The sequence below is a fragment of the Gordionus sp. m RMFG-2023 genome, chromosome 3 (genome assembly GCF_954871325.1).
Source record: "Gordionus sp. m RMFG-2023 chromosome 3, tfGorSpeb1-WG-v2, whole genome shotgun sequence".
Lineage (NCBI taxonomy): Eukaryota > Metazoa > Nematomorpha > Gordioida > Chordodea > Parachordodidae > Gordionus > Gordionus sp. m RMFG-2023.
The window spans coordinates 24018400-24039442 of record NC_088777.1 but is presented as its reverse complement, the minus strand read 5'-3'; the positions used below and the strand labels follow the sequence as shown (position 1 = coordinate 24039442).

The 21043-nt window shown below is 27.2% G+C and overlaps 1 protein-coding gene and 1 long non-coding RNA gene across 3 annotated transcripts in view; both read left to right on the top strand.

Moving 5' to 3' along the window:
• Nucleotides 1–3938: 3938 nt before the first annotated feature.
• The window catches only part of LOC135927515 (cysteine and glycine-rich protein 1-like), a 28933-nt gene continuing 11828 nt past the window's right edge, over nt 3939–21043 (top strand). Inside the window, exons 1-3 of one of the 2 annotated variants that reach the window (XM_065463542.1) lie at nt 3939–4074; nt 11701–11821; nt 20468–20645. In XM_065463542.1, the coding sequence (XP_065319614.1) occupies nt 11704–11821; nt 20468–20645 (296 nt within the window). In that variant the 5' untranslated portion in view covers nt 3939–4074; nt 11701–11703. Of the gene's footprint in view, nt 4075–11614; nt 11822–20467; nt 20646–21043 lie in introns of those variants that run through there. The other variant, XM_065463541.1, reaches the window with a different exon arrangement.
• LOC135927517 (uncharacterized) lies at nt 12157–14396 on the top strand. Its single transcript, XR_010572107.1, has 4 exons — nt 12157–12184; nt 13462–13667; nt 13934–14048; nt 14314–14396. It is a non-coding gene; the product is annotated as an uncharacterized LOC135927517 (long non-coding RNA).

Here is a 21043-nt window from a genome sequence, read left to right as displayed (position 1 = left end):
TGTACAATCTAACATTACGGAAAAATATAATGCGTTTTTAATAGCATTAACAATTTTTTCTGCGATCCTATCAAGCTAATAATTTATTTTGAATTCGATTTCCAAGGTTATAATTTTAAATATTTTTAATTCGACGAAGGTGGTCGAATAATATTATATCAAATTTAATAGTCAAAATGTTTGTTATAATGCATATGGCTAGACATTCCATTGCCAAACATTTTTTCAAAATTCATGCATGGATTATTACAATTCTTAATATTCAAGAGGCTAAATTGTCAGTCTCTAAAATTACCAATTTTGCCTCCCTCCCCCATCTGCTGTCTCTAATGATGAGAATGATCATTCAACGATATCTTAGTAATTAATAAGTGTAATATAATATATATATTGTAGTGTTGCTGGGACATAGAACAATTTTCGCCAACGTGTAATCCCAGAAGTTTTGCATCCTTATTAATTATTTTAATATGTGAAAATATATAATAATGTTATAATCTGTTCACTTTGATGATGTATACATTTCATTTATTTTTCTACTAACAATTTTTCAATATCATTATTATCAAGATCATTTGTAGCTGAAATTAATGTTGATCCATTCAATAATTTAATGATTTGTGTTTTTCACATAATTGACAGAATTGAGCTTTATAACCCTCGTCATGTTCAAGGGCTAATAAAATTTGATACCTGGGGTCTAAATATAATGAAGCATAATGAATCTTATTTAAATAAGTATCCTTTCTAGATCTCAAAGGTAAAGCCTTAGGAATACCTAAGCCATAAAGGCCTAGGTAATCAGTTACATCCCACTTTCCCGCAAATAGGGGAAAGTTGAAAGGATGTAACTCTCATTGGAAAAATGATTGTCTATTCAATACTAAGCGGCATTTTATCCAAATACCATGAAATTCGGAGAGGCAGTGTAGTCTCAACGTTGTCATTTTAAGTGGTTTTTAAACTATAGTTAATTTAGCCATTGAATACCATTCTCTTTCCTCTAGAATAACTTCCGATGTTGTAACAAAGTATATACAAAAATCTTTCCATTTTAACAATCGATCCCGCATATCGTAAACCGATGACCATCTTGCTGTACAGTCAGTTATTGCCATAAGTTTTTCAGTGATTTCAAGATTCCAGCAATCGTTGAACTTGGTAAAAATTTTACCATTTGCTTTGCTAAGTCATTAATCGATTTTGCATAACTTGTCCTTAATGAATCATTAATAGCTAGATATGTGTGTACTGTATTGTAATAAACTTTTGGAGTTAAATCTTATATTTGGTCTAGATCTGCCCTTTCTTCAAATATTATATCATCATTCATATAATTTTCATCCCAACTCTCCCCTTCTACAGATTCCTTTAATAATCTTATAGACTAGATAATATTTGCACTACTATCGATTGTTATAGTGTAAAGATTTTTAATAGAATGTCGAATTTATACAGGGTCTCTAAAATCTTTTTTAAATAATATCTTCCTTTAACTATTTATTTCATTTCTTTCAACCAAATTTCTTGATATGATAATTTACTTCGACATATCTAATAATGATTCCTAGATGCTTCTATTGGTATTTTTTAGCGGAATCAATTTTTAAATAAACTAATATATTTTTGTTTCATTTATTTTTACCACTATTTTTTTTAGACTCATCTGTAATTAAGACCTTAATTTTAAAAAGATTTGTGAACACACCCAGGGCTTTAATGATGGGGTCAATTATTTTTTTAAACCCTCATTGAATGAAAAAGGGGGGCATTAAACAATAGGTTTTTTGTACAATATCTTTCAATTTTATTAATATTATAATCTTTTGTATCAGATTTGGTAATAGTCGAAGTTTCCAAGATTTTCGTTTTTACCCAAACATTCATCAAATTGTTTCGAGTGATCCTCTAAATAGCTATTATGACTCTCTGATAATATTAAATTACATATTCTACATCCAGAATCTCCTTTATCATTAAATTTGAAATATTCCGGGGTCCGACGAATTGGGTTTGAATTCAGGTTCTTAGACCTGTTTCCCCAATAATATTATTTCAATTGAAATCTACAGCTCATGTTGGGATAAACTATCGCTTTACCAATATATTTGATTCAAAATAAAGAACGTTTTGACGTTGTGATTTTTTGTTTCGATTTAAAAGAGTTAATAATTTTGTGAATTCTGTGACTTAAGTTCACCATTTTATCTAATTCAATATATCTTTTTCATAATTTATTTCCGTATTTCAATTGAAAAATAACTGCAAAGTTATAATAAAAAAATTTTCAAAATATTATATTGAATAAGATAAATTTGTAATTTTAGGGATATTGTGAAAATAAATTATTTGTATTCCAGTTTATACTTTAGTTTTTTATTTTCGATGATTTACTAAATATTAATTTTGCTTTACTTTCATTTTCATTTATAATATCCTTCTTACCTTGATTCTTTGTCACTTGATGGCTCAGAGTAAATTGACGCTGTTTTATAATATATATTATCCAATAATTGGATAAATGTACTATATAAATAATTATAAGATTTACACTTTATAAGTTGTTAGACAATTTGAGTTCCCATATTAAATTTTTACATAAATAAACAAAAATTGCGATAGATATAGTTCATTTTTAAATCGAGATTCAGCTAATTCAATATTTTAGTTAGAAAAATATTGCCTAAGTCTAGATATTTCGCTAATAGATGTTCAAACCTTTGTGTCATCGATGAGAAAAATCGTCAGGTTTGTGTAATATTTTTCTGACGAAACCTATCCCTTTTTTAAAAATCGGCTCAAATCGAACCGTTTAACAAAACTCATTTCGAGGAAAAGCATAGGACAGGGTAGCATAAAAAATTATAATTGGCAATAATGACGTCGCTATAAAATTTAATAATTTATTTGCGATAAAAGTTTCGCTGTTATGTATTCGCACAAAAGAGTTAGCGGTAAGGGTTTCGCTAAAAAAAATTGCGATATTTGATTCGCGAAATAGTCTAGTTCCATTCACGGTAAGCGAAAGGGTTTCACAATAAAAATTTTGCTAAATTGACGTGGAACTCTAGATTTGACCTAGTTTCAACTTCTGTTCCAATTTCAAAAGGAAGTCGGGCCTCCAAATGCCACTCTACAAAGTTGCTTAAATTATAAAATAAATTATGCTACGTTTTTTTTTCATTCATTAAAAAATTGATATGTCGGACTTCGAAGGTAAAGGCTCTCGAGTTCGAATTTTGAACCTAGGGATAACTAAAAAATCAAGAATATATTGCGTATATATAGAATAAAATGAAATATGCTGAAAGACAAAGAACATAATAAAATTATTTACAAATAATTTATACATTTTTTTGCCATTTGCTCATTTTATTATTTTTTTAAATTTTATAATTGCACTTTCCTTCTCTATTACCTTATATGTAAAAGTTCATTTTTTTTACATGAGCAATAAATAAGATGATTCAAGAAAAAAAAATTTTCGATTATTTTTTTTGCAATGTTAGAATAATAAGGAATAATAAAAAATATTGTGTGTTCAGGTTCACCACTGTTCAATATTAAAATAAAGTTATAATATTATCAGAACTCAATAAGGTGAATTAATGTTTAAAAATGTCGATAAAAATGGAATATTAGGTCAATATTAGGTAAAAATAACAAGGACAACTCGTGTAATATATAATATGGAAATATTGTAAATTAACTATGATGTATGACATTTTGTAAATAAAAATAAGTTTTATTCCCACTATATATTGTATACTATTTTATTACTGTACTAATAATAAGTAATAGTGCTAGCGTTAGCGGTGCACGCTAGTATAAGCTAGTATTGTTATTTAATTGTTTTGTTAATAATAAAACTTAATTTGTAAAAAAAATTAAAGAAAACAAATAAATAAATTTTTAAAAAAGCGAACAGCACAACATATGAGATTTGTTAAATATTTTCATTATAATTAACATGTGTTTAAAAATATCCAGAATTTATTGTATATATTTTATTTATTCTAGGAGGATATTCAAATTTTTTATTTAGATTTTTAAAATATTCTTTTTATTTAGCAAGTAAAATATTATTTATACTTGAATATTTTTTATAAATTATAAATTATGAAAATATAATTTATTTTATTAATCAATTTAGTTTTTATTTTTTTGATCTTATTAAAGTACACTAAACGCCTTGTAAAATTTTTTATGGCCTCTAAATAATTTAATACTTGTATTTTTACTATATAAAATTTAAGTTAGTAAAGTGACGTCATGCTCGAAATCAAAGGTGCCACTCCGCAAATTGGCCTGTTCTCTTAATATTATTATTTTAAGCTAATAAAATCCATCCCCGCATACACCCCCCCCCCCCTACCCCTCATCCATCTATAAAAATATAGACAATAAAAAGTACCATATGAACTAGTAGACATCACAATTTTTTAAAAAGTCAATATCTACCACACTTGACTCGTACTCAATTCTGCCATATTTTTGAAATTGAAAGATACGATAAAATCCCCCACATAATTCAATTTTTATTCTTCAGAAATCATTTTTTAAAAATTTTATATAAAAATATCATGTATAGTGTTCAAAGAGTTATATAATTAGCAGCCATACACTATTAGCCAATTTATATAAATTTTAAAATGATAAAAGAATCCTCCTATTTATTTTTATATATGTTTGAAAATGAAATCTGTAATTAGTTTATTTTAGCCTAGAAATTTATTTACTTTTTAACCCGACCGGAGGCCGGATAAAAGAGTTTGGAGGCGAAACCCCCTAAAAAAACGAAAATCTACCATAATCGAATAATTTTTACCTAACAATATATCACTATAAGGAAGATTTTGAAAGAAAAATTAATAAAAGTTAATCACTTTTTAAAATAACAAAAAATAAGTGAAAACCCAAAATTATTTTTATATTAAAAAATAAATAGCCAAAACAATAAGTGAACCAAACGACCTCTAATAAAATATATAGCAGAAAATCCTGCCTAATTGTGCCCCCCCCTTCCGTAGGAAAATCCTGGATACACCTATGAGTGGCATACCATTCGAATAAATTATTCGTATCGAATAGTAATTGTTATTCGATTTGTTCTTACGAATATTAATTTGAACGAATAATATTCGAATAATTTTACTTTTTAAAAATATCATCTTTGAAACGTTTAGATTTTATGTAATTATTAATTTTAATGATTTTAAGATATATTTTATAAAAATAAGTGCTATAAAAATAAATTTCATCCGTCTATAACATATTATAAATTGCTCATATATTAATATTAAGTTTATGCATAACATCTAAAGCCAATTTTTAGGACATTTACAATAAGATAACTTTTTTTCATTTATGGAAGATATTTTATTCGCCATCATATTAGAAACGAAAGCGAATAATCTTTGACCCCCCCCCCTCCACTAATTATTTCATTAAAAAGGTATTGACGGAACATTTGGTCGATGTTTAGTAAATTAGGTTGTTATCCGAAATTTTTTGTCATAAATTATTTTTCCAATTTCAAAATATATCCAAAAATATTAACCAAAAATACAAATGTTTAATTAAAAATTGCACATCGCATAATTTAAGAGATGATAAATGGACATACCCCATTTGAAAAAGACATGATGGGCTTAATTTTAATGCTATAAAGAAAAAAGCTTTGAAGCTTTTAAAAATATTACTCAAAATTGGACAAATAGCAATAGAAATTTTTTTATTAAATATTTAATTGCTTATACTTATCTTATAAAGGGTAATAAATCGCAATTTAAGAAAAAAGAAGTAAAAAGTAGGAATTCAATGCTGTTGGATTTTTTTTTCTCTTTAGCTTTCACCTTTTCTGGTAGTAAGTTCCTTCAATATCTCTCCACTTTATGTTATTCATACTATCTCGTTTATCTAATTTATACTTCTTTATATTGGCTCTAACTTTATGGCCCCATTGAAGTTTTGGCCTTCCTCTTTTACGTTTACGCAATACTTCCAAACTCTCAACCTTATTTCCTATGTAGTTCATAGGCCTTCTCATTGTATGCCCATACCACCTAAGTCTGTTTACCATTATCTTAGTCTTAATGGGCACTACCTTTAAACTTCCTAGTATTCTTGTACTTCGCACCTTATCCTTTCTTGTTACCCCAGCAATCATTCTCATCTCCATAGTTTGTAGACTTCTCTCGTCTGATTCTTTGGTTGGCCATGTTTCCGAACTATATAGAATAGTTGGTTGTACTATCGAACTGTAAATTTTTCCCTTTAGTTTGTGTGGGATTCTTTTGTCAAAGAGCACTACAGATAAAGATCTCCACTTTAACCACCCTTGATTAATTTTACTCTTTATCTCTTTCTCTATTGTGCCGTTTGTTTGTATAGTGGATCCCAAATATTTGCAGCTTTCAATTGCCGATATCTGCCATTCATTTATATCAATGCTCTCTGTTTCATCTCCTCCGATCACTCCGTCTTTTCTCTATTTACCTTTAGTCCATGCTTTTCTAAGATATTTATCCAGCTCACTAATCTTTCTTTCATTTCATCCTTGGATTCGGCAAGTATCACATATCTGCAAATATCATATTCCACGGGACTGTTTGTGGTATAGACTATAGTGGGCTGAGAGCCGACCCTTGATGAACTCCCTCGGTTATTGTGAAGCCTGTTGAAATACCAGTTGTGCTACAGACCATTGTTGTATGGCCCATATACATATCCTATATTATTCTTATATATTTTTCGGGAACCTTTTTGTGGTGTAGCGCCCACCAGATAAGTTTTCTTGGGATTCTATCGAAAACCTTTTCTAGATCGAGAAAGACCATGTATAACTTTTTGTTCTTTTTCCTGTAATTTTCACTCATTTGCCTAATTGCGTGGATGGCATCAGTTGTTGATCTTCCAGGCATAAAGCCAAACTTAGTCTCTCCTATTTCGATTATGTCTCTTAACCTTTTTTCTATTATTTTTTCGTAGAGTGTAAGACAGTGTGAAATAAGTTTTATGCCCCATCTCATTGTATGCCATAGCTTTGGTCCTAGCCACCGCCTTAGCTATTCTCTTGGATTTTTTGTAATTTGTCTTGTCATCTGGGTTTTTGGATTTGTACCATATTTTATATAGGGCTTTTTTCTCCTTTATAGTGGTTTGTACCTCTTCATTCCACCACCATAGTTCTTTGTATGATTTGTTGCCTCCTTGTCAAGCCTAGTGTCGATTTGGCAGTGTCTATTAATCTGGATGAAAGGTCTGTCCACATTTCTTTCACTGACTTGTGAGGAATCGATTATTTCAATATTTGCATGATTGTGAAGGCATCTATCATTGTTTTTAATTTACCCCATTTGATGCATGGTTCAGGTTTTATCTTATTTTGAGTGGATTTATTTGAGTAGCTTGTGTTGCGCGGCGATATCTTCTCCTGGGATGACTTTGCAGTTACATCTTTTAATATTAGAGATTAGCATGTAATCTATCTGTGTTTTCCTTGTACCACTTTCATATGTTATTAAATGACTGTCTTTTTTTCTATAGTAGGTATTGGTTAAGGTAAGGTCGAAAGCTTGCGCAAATTTCAGTATATGCTCTCCTTCATCATTTCTTTCTCCGTATCCAAAACCACCATGATGCCTTTTGTAGCTATCTCTTGCTTTTCCCATATGCATTTAAGTCACCACCTATTATGACTAGGTCATCCTTAGGAATTTCCATTACAGCTTCATCAAGGATAGCTCTAAAGTCATCTTTCTCCTCTTCTTTGCAACCCGTTTAAGGAGCATATACTGAAAGGATGTGTAGTATTGATTGACCAATGCAGAGTTTTATCTTCATTAGTCTATCAGAGATCCTGTTGACTTCTACTACTGAGGTTAGATCTTGACTGAGGTTGATGCCGACACCGTTCCTATTGCTAACAATTCCATTATAGTACAATTTATACCCCTCACCAATAATTAGAGTCTTCTGACCTTTCCATTTCGTCCTTGTATGCACACTATATCTTTCTCTTGTTCAACATTGATGCCAATTCTCTCGTCTTACCTTTAAGTGTCCCAATATTCAAACTTGCTAACCTTGTCTTCTTTGCTTTGACCTTTATTTTACTTTTCGAAGGATGGAGGTCTACACCCTGCGCGTCGCTTGGAGGGAACGCCCTAGCTTTCATACTCATATTTTCATTTGTGTCCTTCATTTTTTTTATTGGACAAGTATCCTTAGCACCCGGCTGTCCAAGCTTGTCGGTGACCGGGGTGTCATCTCTAAGCTCCGATTCATCCTACCATATGTCTTTACACATCAGTCATCGGAGAAAAACCGGAAAATTTTTACGTTCCTTACCAGGATCGCCTGGGACCTTCTGAGCCTACATCATAACCCTTTAATTAATATAATTTTTTTAAAATTGTATTAATAATAACGAAAATGTGTTAGAAGAAAATAGTATCTGACTCTGATAATGATCATGAAATTTAATCGTGATATTATTGTGCATGAATCTTCACAGGCACATATGATGGCCGATAATGGAAGGCTTTCACATAATTAAAATTCCATGTTACAATTTATAATATCCCAGAAAGAATGTGTGGATAATAACCGTTCTATCATAAGAATAATAATAAGATGTCTAAGTTATTTAATATCTAGTAACCAAGCCTTCTGAGGGAACAGGCAACAAGAAGGCAATATGATTGGTTTAAACTCATTGCAGATTCTGAACCTGTACCTAAAATGTATATACAGCAAAATGAAGAAGATAGAAAAAAAAATAAGGGATTAAAAAACGAAATTATATTCAAATCTATTATCATAAAATAACATAAATATTCTCATTGAAACCATGAAAAATATGGTTATAAAAAATTCAAAATGAGATTGAATTTAACATGTGCTTTTCAATCATAGTTGATGGCACATATGATGTTTCGAAATCAGAAGCAATAGCTTTGATAGTAAGATGTTGAAAATAGGGAGACGCCTAGCCCATTGAAAGGCTGATAGACATATATTGACGGGAAATACAACTGGTCTCGATATTAAAAAGAATAAAATATCCAAACTTGGCTCCATGAATTTACCTCTTGAATTCCTAGTTGGGCAAAGCTATGATGGCGTCTCAAACATGAATGGAAGAATCAATGTAGTGCAGGTTTTGATTAGAGCGGAGTCGCCAAAGGCAGCTTTTATTTGAAATTATTGTCATTGATTAAATTTAATCATTGTTCAATTATGTCAATAAAAAAACTGCGAAATGTTTCAGGGAAATTAGACAAGATTTATATATATTTTAATGGTGTTAAAATGAGGTTCTCATCAGAGTAATGCACTGACAAAATCGCAACGATTTTTACTCATCAAGAATACCACTCGGTAATATCTTATTTGTTTAGATAGAAGCTGGCTAACGTCATATAAGCTATTGTAAATTTTTTCTACTTTATGATGCCTTGAGGGCAGCTTTAACAAATTTAAAGGATCCTGAAGATCCTGCCACTTCTTTTTTTAAATATTGGAATTTAGACGGAAAAGTCAAAAAATGAGATATTATCAAAATTTAATTTTTTCAAATATATAAAATTAAGTTTTAAGTATATCATGATGAAAGTCAAAAAATGAGATATTATCAAAATTTAACTTTTCAGTTATATTAAATTAAGTTTTAAGTATATCATGATAAAGTGTCGCGTTATCAAATGACTAAGTGATAAAGTGATATATCTTTATTTTTTTAGTTGATATTTTAATAATTACTTGAGGTAGTTATTTGAGCATTTTAATTCCAATAAATTTGAAGGTTAATTAAGATAATTATTTTTTAAATAATTGAGATGTCTACATGATCGAAGGTTTGACACTGACTTTTATTAATAGTAATAACAAAAGGTGGGAGAATAGGAAATCGACGACGTTTTAATTTAAGAGGTAGTTGGATTTCACTTGGTGCTAAATTGTGTAAGGAAGAGAAGAAGATAATATTTGAGGATTTTCGATATATTCCATATTAATTTTATTGCCCAAATTAAAGTTCTACCAATAATAATATCAATACAGATAGAACCAATATAATACGCCATGCAGTACATAGATAAACACATAATTAAATGTCATCTAAGGGATTCAACCAGAGGCCCGCCCCCCGAATTAATATATGTAATAGTAATAAAACCCTGTTCGGAATAGGTCAAAATTACTAACCACTTTTTATAACGCTTACAATAAGGTCCGGCCAATCCGCACGAAATTTTTTAGAAAATAATTTGGCCGGGTCCGGATTTTTATTTTTTTCATTTTTTCGTGGAATTCTTGAAATTTCATTATTTTATATAAACTGTCTGTATTTTGCAGTTTCAAAGGGAAATCGCAAATAGGAGCGGAAAGTGAATATTAAACACCTCATATGATTCTCCAACTGATTGACATAATTTTAAAAAATTCCTGGCCGGATTTTTAAATTAAGGCAATTTTTCTGGCCGGGTCGTTAGGCGGGGTAGCAGTCTCTGATAAAAATTATACATCATTAAATTATCGCGATAGAGAAATATAGGATAAGTAAAAAATGAATCTGTGCAGTTCTAGTAAAAAAAACAGCCATCATATATTTAATAAAATGAATAACAAACAATTTTTGTACTAAATATTGTAATCCAATAAGCTTATTTAATTAAATAATTTTTTAAAAGAAAAGTACTTGGTATATCCAAAAAAATTAAAAATCTTTTATTCTAATCCATATAAAGATTTTATGAATTAGAAAACGAACCATTTCATTCAAAATTCTACAAATTTTTTTAGATTTTTTAAAATCGATCTTATCATATGAAGATAGTTTTAAAAACCAACTGTGTCTAGATTTAATTCTATAATTTTATAAATTTAATTTAAATTGCTTACTGATACCATTTCACCATTTGATAATTTGAATCAAATTATTCTCTAGCTATGAACAATAATAATCACAAAGAAATATTTCAAAATGAACTCTGATCAAACTAATAAATATCAAGCAAAAAAATATTATAGAATTTGAAAAAAGATTTCTTCTAAAAAAATAATAGTTTAACTGATTCTCCTAAGGACTTACACAATAAATCTAGTTTGTCGGATCTTAAATGTTAATTGTTATAAATCATTGTAAATTATGTTAATGGAAGTGATATATGTTTATTTTTTAAAAATTATATTGTCAAAAACGATACGTTTTAAAATAATCTAAATATTATTTTTAATTAAATTTTTAAATAAACGATAGTGATTTCTTCATACATAAATCGAATATATTTATTATAAATATACCAATTCAATGTACAATATTAAACTTAGATTCTCTTTTTTTTTAAATTTATGTGATGTGAAAAAACAGATTAAAAAAAGTAATGGGGTTTGTACGCATTGCATAAAAATAAGAATTGCTATTTTTTTGCGCTTAATTAATTATAGCCTACATATTTTGAAATATTTTGACATTGATAGTTATTGATTATCATTTTATCAGAAAAACAAAATAGAAATGGTATTTAAAACATATGCTTAAACATTTGTTTTTATCAATAACGAAAATTATTATAGAATAGCAAAATATATCATCAATAGACGTTTATTTGTTTTTAATAAATTTTTTTATAACCAAATAAAAACCGATTCCAAATATCTATTTTTTTAAATTAACGATTACATTCTAAAAACCAGATAATGCCTCCCTTCAAAGCAGTTGAACACCCCAAATGTCCTAAATGCGGTAAATCAGTCTATGCCGCGGAAGAAAGGCTGGCCGGCGGTTATCATTGGCACAAATTTTGTTTCAAATGCGGTAAATTTACTTTATATTTTATTTGTTAACGTTAACGTCATATAATCAACTTTCCTCAAATTTTTTTACCATTTATATAGATTATAATAAAATTTGATTCAGATTATAAACATTATTAAATAAATAGTTAAATTTATTGGAATCTAACCTCGTTTTACAGGACTTTGACTTTTAAAATAATAATTATATAATAAAACAACTATTTAGTAATTCTCATTTATTTTATTGTATAAAATAGGTTGTTAAACGGCTCGAATTTCGCCGATTTTTTAAAACGGCTAAATCAAAATTAAAATATTACGCAAGCCTGATTTTAGTCATAGATGGCACAAAGGTTTGGACATCTATTATCGAAATTTCGAGGTTTAGGCAATATTAGCCGTTTGTAAAAATAAACGATATTTTTGTACAATAATTTATAAATAAAGTTATGCAGATTCATGGCCATCATGGAAATTGATAATAATAAATCAATTTCATTTTTTTTGCTTATTTTAAAATCATGTTAAATAAAAGTTATATAATCTATTAATTCTTTCAATAGAAAATCGAATCCATTATTCTTCTAAGCTTACTCCAACAATTTTTATGTTTATTTTAATATTGTTATAGGAGAAATTGTTTAATATCATTTTCATACTTTGTTTTTTTATTAGTGCTTATTAAATATTCGTTTATGGTTGTCGGTACTATTTGATTTTAAAACTTAATGATGTTTGTAATGGACCATAATAGTAGTAAATGAACAGGTATCTTTACTAATTTTACCAAGGAGTCAAAATAATCTTTTTTATGTCCCACCATAAAAGAATTAAAAACATTTTACGCCTAAAATAAATTAATCAAGAAAACTTAAAATTTTATCATAATAGATTATATAACAAAAAACGTAAGTTAATCCATTATAAATTAATATTAAAATTTTATAAATTAACAATAGTAGCACTTGACCTTACTCAAGTAAGGTCTTTACCTTTTTCCGTTACTCTGTAAAAATAGTAACAACATTACGTTTACGACTTTTTTTAAAATATAACAGCCTTACGTTACTATTTTTAAAAAGGTGACTCCATTTATTTTTATTTCTTTATTTGAAAAGTATTCGAAACTATTACCAAGAAAAAAGATTGCATAAATTGTTTTCCTTTTTCATCAATCTATATATTTATCAGAGAAGCAGAGGTCAAAATTTTAATCCCGACCCAGATTTAAATTTCTTATTTTCAAGCCCGGTTCTAAATTATTAAGCCTGGCCCTGTTTTTTATATCATTTTTCTGCCCGGGCTTGAAATTTGGTTATTTTGAATAATTTAGTTGCATAATATGAGCAGTAATGAATAAACATTTCATTATATTTTTAACTGATTAATTGATATAACTTAAATTAATTTTTTAAAAATTGATCCTCTTTGGCCATATCAGAAGTTATACCCACAGTCTTAATTAAAAAATTACTTAAAATACTCTCATTGAATCCTCCTTTTGGAGTAGGTTATGAATGGTTGGAAGCATTACCAAGTCATAATTTAAATAATCTCTTATCAAATTAACAATTAAGAGTTGCTATATACCGAATTGGATATGACATCGTTCAACAACATACATGTATAAAATGTAAAAAGTCTAAATTGTATATATAGTCAAGGCAGATATGCTAGACATGCGGCGATTAATTCCTAATTAGCCATAGTCTTACGAAGGCCCGAATACCAAACATTCCTAGAGCCTACTAATTTATCATCAGATGATGGTCTGGAGCTAGATCGTTTTCAGTATTTCCTTAATTTGGACACATGCGTTTCTTTTTTCCAAAAAATGTTCATTTGAATCGGATTGATATTGCCGAGTAAAAATTTAAATACTCTAAATTAACTATTTTTATCCAATGATTCTTTCTTTCCTTGGACATTATATAAAACTCAACTTATGTTTTTTTAAAAAAGATATATGCACAAAATCAGAGCCTTGCATCAGAATTTAATTAATTTTTATTTTAAAACAAATAAATACAAGTATCATAATATAATTTTAAGTGTTCTTTTGAAAAAGAATTTTTTAAAATAATTATATGCTTATTTTAAAATAATTTTTAATATTAATTGTTTTTAAAAGGTTTTATATCTCAGCATTTGCTATGCCGAACACCCTTTCAATAAGTGCTGAGACTGTGTCAACGCTAGGATTATTTTTGAACTTTCTGTTTAACTAGGTTCTTCCGCCTTTGAAGGTTTGTCTTATTTCTAAACATTATTCTGTTTAGCCGACTATATAGCTTCCTTTAAACAGCCTATAAAGAATAAGTGTATAATATATATTTTTGCAAAAAAGTTAATTATATTCTCCATTGGGTCGATTTTTAAAAATGGCCCGATTAAGATTTTGAATAATATTATGTAAGCATCGAGATTTGATAAATAGAGATCAAAACATTTAGGCCATCTATGAGCAAAATCTCTTAACACTCTCCAGTATTCATAATTATGTTTTAATAGTATCGCAAGTAGACTAGACTCACCACCAAATCTGAAGACTCACCCAATCATCTGATTAGCTTCACTTTGATACAAAATAAAATAACCAAGGTATCAAAAAAATTAATTTGATCAATGTTGTTATTCTAACTAGATAGAATTTGATACAAAATAAAATATACAGGAACTGTAAAAAAATTGAATTTTATCAGTGCTGTTACTAGTTAGAATGATACAAAATAAAATAATACAGAATGATACAAAATAAAATAATACAGGAATTGTAAAAAAATGAATTTAATCAAAATTTGAATATTTTTAGCCTTTACATATTAAAATTTTTACCATCTGCTTTTACTATTTGTTATTTCTAATATTTTATATTTTCAGGCAATAAATATATTTACAGGATTTGTCGTTGTTTTCGAACAGAAACTCTTATTAGAGAGCATAAGATATGTATACAACATTTTTTATATTTTGTTTTCAATCAATTTAAACATAAAAAAAAAATTAAAAAAATGACAATACCCCTATTTTTATCGTTACATTCATTTTAGAAAAAAATCAATTAAATATGTTCCTTCCAAGCTTTAACTAAATATGCACATGCGATTTACATTTTTTAATTAATATTTTTTATATCAATGAATAAATTTTCTTTAATTATTGATGGTCTTTCCAGAAAACAAAATAACTTAATATCATTCTTTTACTCATTCATTAGAAGAATTTAATTCTATATTACCTTCTAAATCTTATAAGTCAAAAATAATCCGCGTAAAAACATAAGGATATCTTGTATAAAAAATCACAACTTTCTTTTTATTCAAAAAAAGTTTACAGATATTCTTTTTATTAACCCTTCACTACATAGGTGAAAAAAACTCCCGCGGTTACATAGGTGGGGTCTATTTTACCCCAAATTTTAAATAGCTATATCAGAAAATAATAAAATTTAAGAACTAAAATTTTATATACTTATTGTAAAAATATTAGAGATAATAAATACAAAATTTTTAGATTTACATTTATTTATAAATAAAGTTGATATATTTACTAAAGCTGCTCAAAAAAAAATCTTTTTTTTGGAACTTTCCTTAATCATATGATATGACCAAAAATAAATGAATGGAAGCAAATTTGATTATATATTTTATTAATTCAATATTTTATAGTAATAATTAAATGAATTTTATAATAAAACATCAGATATTAAAAAAAATATTTGATATTAAAGTTCATGCATTTTTTTTAATAAAACATTCACGACATGTTACATAAATATGATCTTTGCATATAAATTTTGAACAATTTGAACAAATAAATGAGGATTTCTTGTCCCTAACCCTTAGACAAGAGGGGCACCTTCCTTTTTGTTTGGTTGAAATAGGTTTTAATTCCTCTATATTTAGCATGTTCCCAATATTATCCCTTAGTAGTTTATTAACATGTGGGTTTTCATATCTATTACTCATTAATAGAGTTATTAGCTCCATTGCTAATAATTTTATAAACTTTGATCTATTAATCTCCTTTAAATTATTGGATTTATAAATTATTAAAGAATTTATGCAAGATATATTCAACAAGTTATAAAAAATTGTCATGGCCATCTATTTGTTATTCTGGATATTGAATAATTTGAACATAGCTGATCCACAACATCAACACCAGCTTTGGTGAGATTGTAAAATGTGATAATTTCTGGTTTTTTCAAATCCCCAGTTGATGTATCAATATTGTTATCATAGTGAAGGGTAGAAAGCATCATGCTTATACTTTTTTGGTACATATGATACTAATGTCATATTATATTAGCAGGCAAATAAACTTGAACAAATATCTTTTTTTAAAATTAAATGATGTGAAACTGCTATTTATTTTTTCTTAAAGTTCCTACTATTGTTAATGAATGGGAATTTAATAAATGTATAGCAAGTTCATAACTGGTAAACCAGTTATCTGTGGTGACATTCCTATTACTCTTAAAAATGGGCTGAATTAACCTCTCAACCACATCAAAAGGCTTATTTCTCAATTTATAAGGTCCTTCAGGCTGATTGCCAGCATATAATTCTATTTTCAAAGTATAAAATGTCACTAGAATAATTCAAATTAAAAATCATATGTTAAATTTATGATTATTTACTCCACCGAAAAAATAAATAATATAAAATTTTCAAATTTAAAGTCATATATATCAATCAAAAAATAGATATAATTATATTTTTTTCAATTATATTTATTAACCTGACATACATAAATATAATTAGTAACAAAAAAAAAATTGGATTTAAAAAAAAAATTACATCATTACATAGGTGGGGTATATTTTACCCCAAGCTCAACAAATAGCATATATCTCAAAAACTATCAAATCAATAATCATGAAATTTGGAAGTTGTATTCCTTGTTACAAAATATTAAACTACTGAAAAAATCAGGTCGGAATATCTTCTAGCTTTTGTATTACAAAGATTATAAAAGTTGTGGGGTCCTATTTACCCCACCTTTGTAGTGAAGGGTTAAAATAATAATAATTTCGATTATTTTATGATATATTTATGCGATATAATTGATACACAAAATTATATTAGCAAATAAATTTATTTTTTAGATTTTAAAAATAATTTTATAGATATTCCGCTGACTTTTTCTGAACAATCCATAAGTTTAGTGTAAAAAATTTTTCTTTTTAATAATTTCTTAAAGAATCGTAAAAATAGGGGTATGATAATTTTTTTATATGATGTTCGAATTGCCTGTATAATTTTAAAATTTTTATTCCTAACTCAATTTCTTAAACTTTAACATTCTATTGATTACAAACTTTAGAAAATTAAATAGTTATCATTCTTAAAATTGAAATAGCATTCTCCTTCTTATTAGGGTGCTTTAGAAAACTGAATAGCTTACTAAACAGACCACTATTTAGAATTATTAATCTGTGAACACTACTTGAGGGTGGCATGAGTGTAATATATATATATATATGAACAAATTTGGAAATTGTTTAAGGTTTTTAACAAAAATCAGAGACGATTTTTAGACCCGGCCCTGATTTTTTAAAATATATTACATTTATTTTTAATTTTTATATGGCAATTTAAAATATTCGGTTCTAATTCAGGCCCGGCGCGAGTATTTAAAAAGACAAAAATAAAAAATTGTTAATACCATAATAAAAATATAATGTAAAGACAGGGATGCGAAGCCTGCAAAATTTTTGCCCGGGTACAGTTTGGGTTTGGTTTAAGGTAAAAAAAATAAATAGGTGGGTTTGGTTCGGGTTCGGTTCAGGAAAATATTTCAATATAGGGTTTGGTTCCAGGTTCAGCTCAGTTTTAAGAATTTTTGAATTGAATTTTTTTTTTTATATTTATATCATAGTTAAAAAACTAGACATAAATTTGGTATAAAAAATACATTTTTTACTTTATTTATAGGCAAAATATAGTTAAAAATACAAAAGTTTACAAAAACTGCCCTACATCTTTTTTTAACAATTTTTAAGTTAGATTTTGAGAATTCTTTAAATTAACATATCCAATATTATAGTTTTTACATGACTTGTTCACCTTTTCCTAAAAATAAATGGCATAAATGAATTTAATTGTTAAAAATTTATTAACACTCCAATAAGAATCTTTGAGAATAAATTTTAAATGGCGTAAATGGATTAAGTTGTTTAAAATTTGTTAACACTTCACTTTATTGGAAATTTGAAAATATTATAAAATCTCTTAAATTATATTTGTATTTTTACAATTATACAAATATCTTAATATATGATTTTAAACAATACATTGAACCCGGTTGAACCCAGGTTCAAATAAAATTCCCGGGTTCGGTTCGGGGTTTTGAAAATTTTATAAGCGAGGTTCAGTTTCGGCTCGGGTTCAGATTTTTTTTCAAAATTTAGGTTCGAATCCCTGGTAAAGAGTAATGTAAAAATAACGCTTTACTTTAATTTGTAAAAATAATAATCAACTGATTATTTTTTAGAAATACGCTCTAGATTAGAGGTCTGCATTGAGCAGGTTTTTGGACAAAAAGCTCTCCCACCCAATGTTATAAAAAAATTTAACCCGCCTGCCCATTAGTCTAAAATTTTTTACCCACCCGCCCATTATTTATAAAAGATTTTAACCCAAGCCCGCTTATAAAATTTAATTATGGCCATTATTTCAATTTTTTAAGCATCTAATAAAAATAAATTCAGCATTACACTCTATGGCAATTAGACCCGATTTTATCGTTTTGTTTAATTGAGAATTGTCTTTTTGAAAATATCCGGTTATTTTTTTTATTATCTATAAAATCTTCATAATTTACGAATGAACATTGATGTCGAAGGAAGAAGGATGTGCCTGTTATTAAATCATTGCAGCTAATCCAATCTAGCTTTTTGTCATTTTCATCAAAAATGAATTTAAATTGTTTCCACTTTGAACATTTGAATTTATTGTCTGATTCATTATCTTTTAGCTTGTAAAAATTATTTTTTATTTTTTTAGATATATTCCTTATTCATAATATAATTTTAAATAAAAATAATATTTTTATTAAAAATTATGTTATAAAAAATAAAATTTATGTATTATATAATATAATAAAATAAAAATGAAAAGGGCAAATATAAAATATACAATTATTACTAAAATAAAATAATAAAATGCAGATTGCAGACCCAAAAAAGGAAATTTTTATTTTCAATATCCAAAAATGATTGTTTATTTTAAAAGAAAAGTTTTATTACATTTCCATAAAAGGAAATTTAAATTTTTAATACACAAAAAAGTTTATTTATTCTAAGAAAAAAGTTTTATTGTAGTGTTATTACATAATATAGTTAGGTAAGTGTTCTTCACTTAAAAAAAACGAATGGTACAATAAAAAAAAGAAGTTATTGATCATTTAAATAATTAAGTTTTATTTTTAGTTTGTTTTTGAACAAAAATTTTAAATTTTTTTAACCCGCCCGCCCATTGTTTAAATTTTTTAACCCGCCCGCCCATAGTTTCAAATTTTTTTAACCCGCCGCGGACTGAAACCCCCACCAATGCAGACCTCTACCCTGGATTATATTTATTCTATATCATTCCATTTGTAATATCACACTTTTTTATTTTTCTTAAAATTACCTTTTACCTAGCCCCCTCCTCTTGCTAAAAAAAATTAAATAAGTATAATAATCGAATAAGATATTGATTAAAAACCTTTCAACCCCAATAATTAATGTTGTCATAGTGGTATTGTGTTAAAAATCCTTTTTGGGTCAAATTTTAAAAACGGCCCTATTTAGATTTTAGCTAAAATAATATTACATAGGCCTGGAGATTTTACACATAGATGGCATAAAGGTTTGGACCTCTATTTGCCAAATCTCAAATCTTATGTTAAAATATTTTGCTAAAATTTTTATCCCGTTTTTTTAAATTGTCCCATCGGGTCGTTTAACACAACACCACTACGAATAATTAATATAAGAATCAAATCATTTCATATTTCATTTATACGTATTTATCGTCGTTGTTAGTCATATGATTAAAAATAAACTAAATTAATTGTAAATAATGTTTGTATATTTAAAACGTTTGCGGGGAGGGGATATTTATAAATTTAAGATATAAAGGCATAAATTATTGATAAAAATAATCGAAAAAATCAATTATAATTTATTTTAATTAATTTTTTAAGGCAAGCAAATTTTTTTTTCTTGTTTGACTTCAAACTTGCCCGAATTTTTTATATTTATTTTTGACCCGGACAGGCTCTTTAAAACTTGACCTTGATGATTTTTTAAAATTTTGATAATTTTACTGCCCGAATTATAAAAATTATTAAAAATAATATTGGTCATATTTTGTAAGCTTCTCAAAAGGAAATTAAAAATATGAGCAAGTAATAATGAATGTTAAAGGATAACTTTACAACATTTACCGACATATACCAACATATTAATTGTTATAATTTATTAAAATTATTTTTTAATAATCTAGGTTTTATAAAAAGCTACTTTTAGGACAGGGTTTATAATTTTTTACCAGGCCCAACTTCAAAATATATTGCTCTATAAGGAATTGAATGTTTGAATCCTAAAGATAAACAAGTTACCTAATTTATTTTCAAATTTATATTAATTTTAACTTGAATAAAAAAATGACTTCAGATCTTTGCAACAAAATGCTCGAGAGTACTAACGTAACCGAACACGAAGGAAAATTATATTGCAAGCAATGTCACGGTAGAAAATTCGGTCCTAAAGGTTACGGTTTTGGTGGGGGAGCTGGAGCACTTAGCATGGACACTGGAACCCATTTGGGCAATTATGAAGGAGGCGAAATGACGTAATATATTGTCTCGAGGCTGAAATAATTATTTTAGTGAAATTAAAAGAAGTGTTTAATAAAATATTTTAAGAAAGTTGCATATTTTTATTTTAATCTTTTATTTTCTTCTTAAATAATAAAAATTAGCACATTTGATATGTTGGTTCAGGTTCTTTTAAAAAAGGCAATCAATTTTATCAATATTCATTTCATTAATATTAATGTTGCGTCTATATTAATATTGTCATCGGATTTGTTCGGATATTTTACATTTCAAAGAAAAAATAAGCCGCTTAGGGACTTCTGCCACTCATAAGGAGTAAGGGAAGTATGATGTAATTTCGTCATTAAAATTAAAGGGAGATAAAAAATTTATTAAAATGCTATCATCATTAGAATGAAATTGAAAGAAGGGG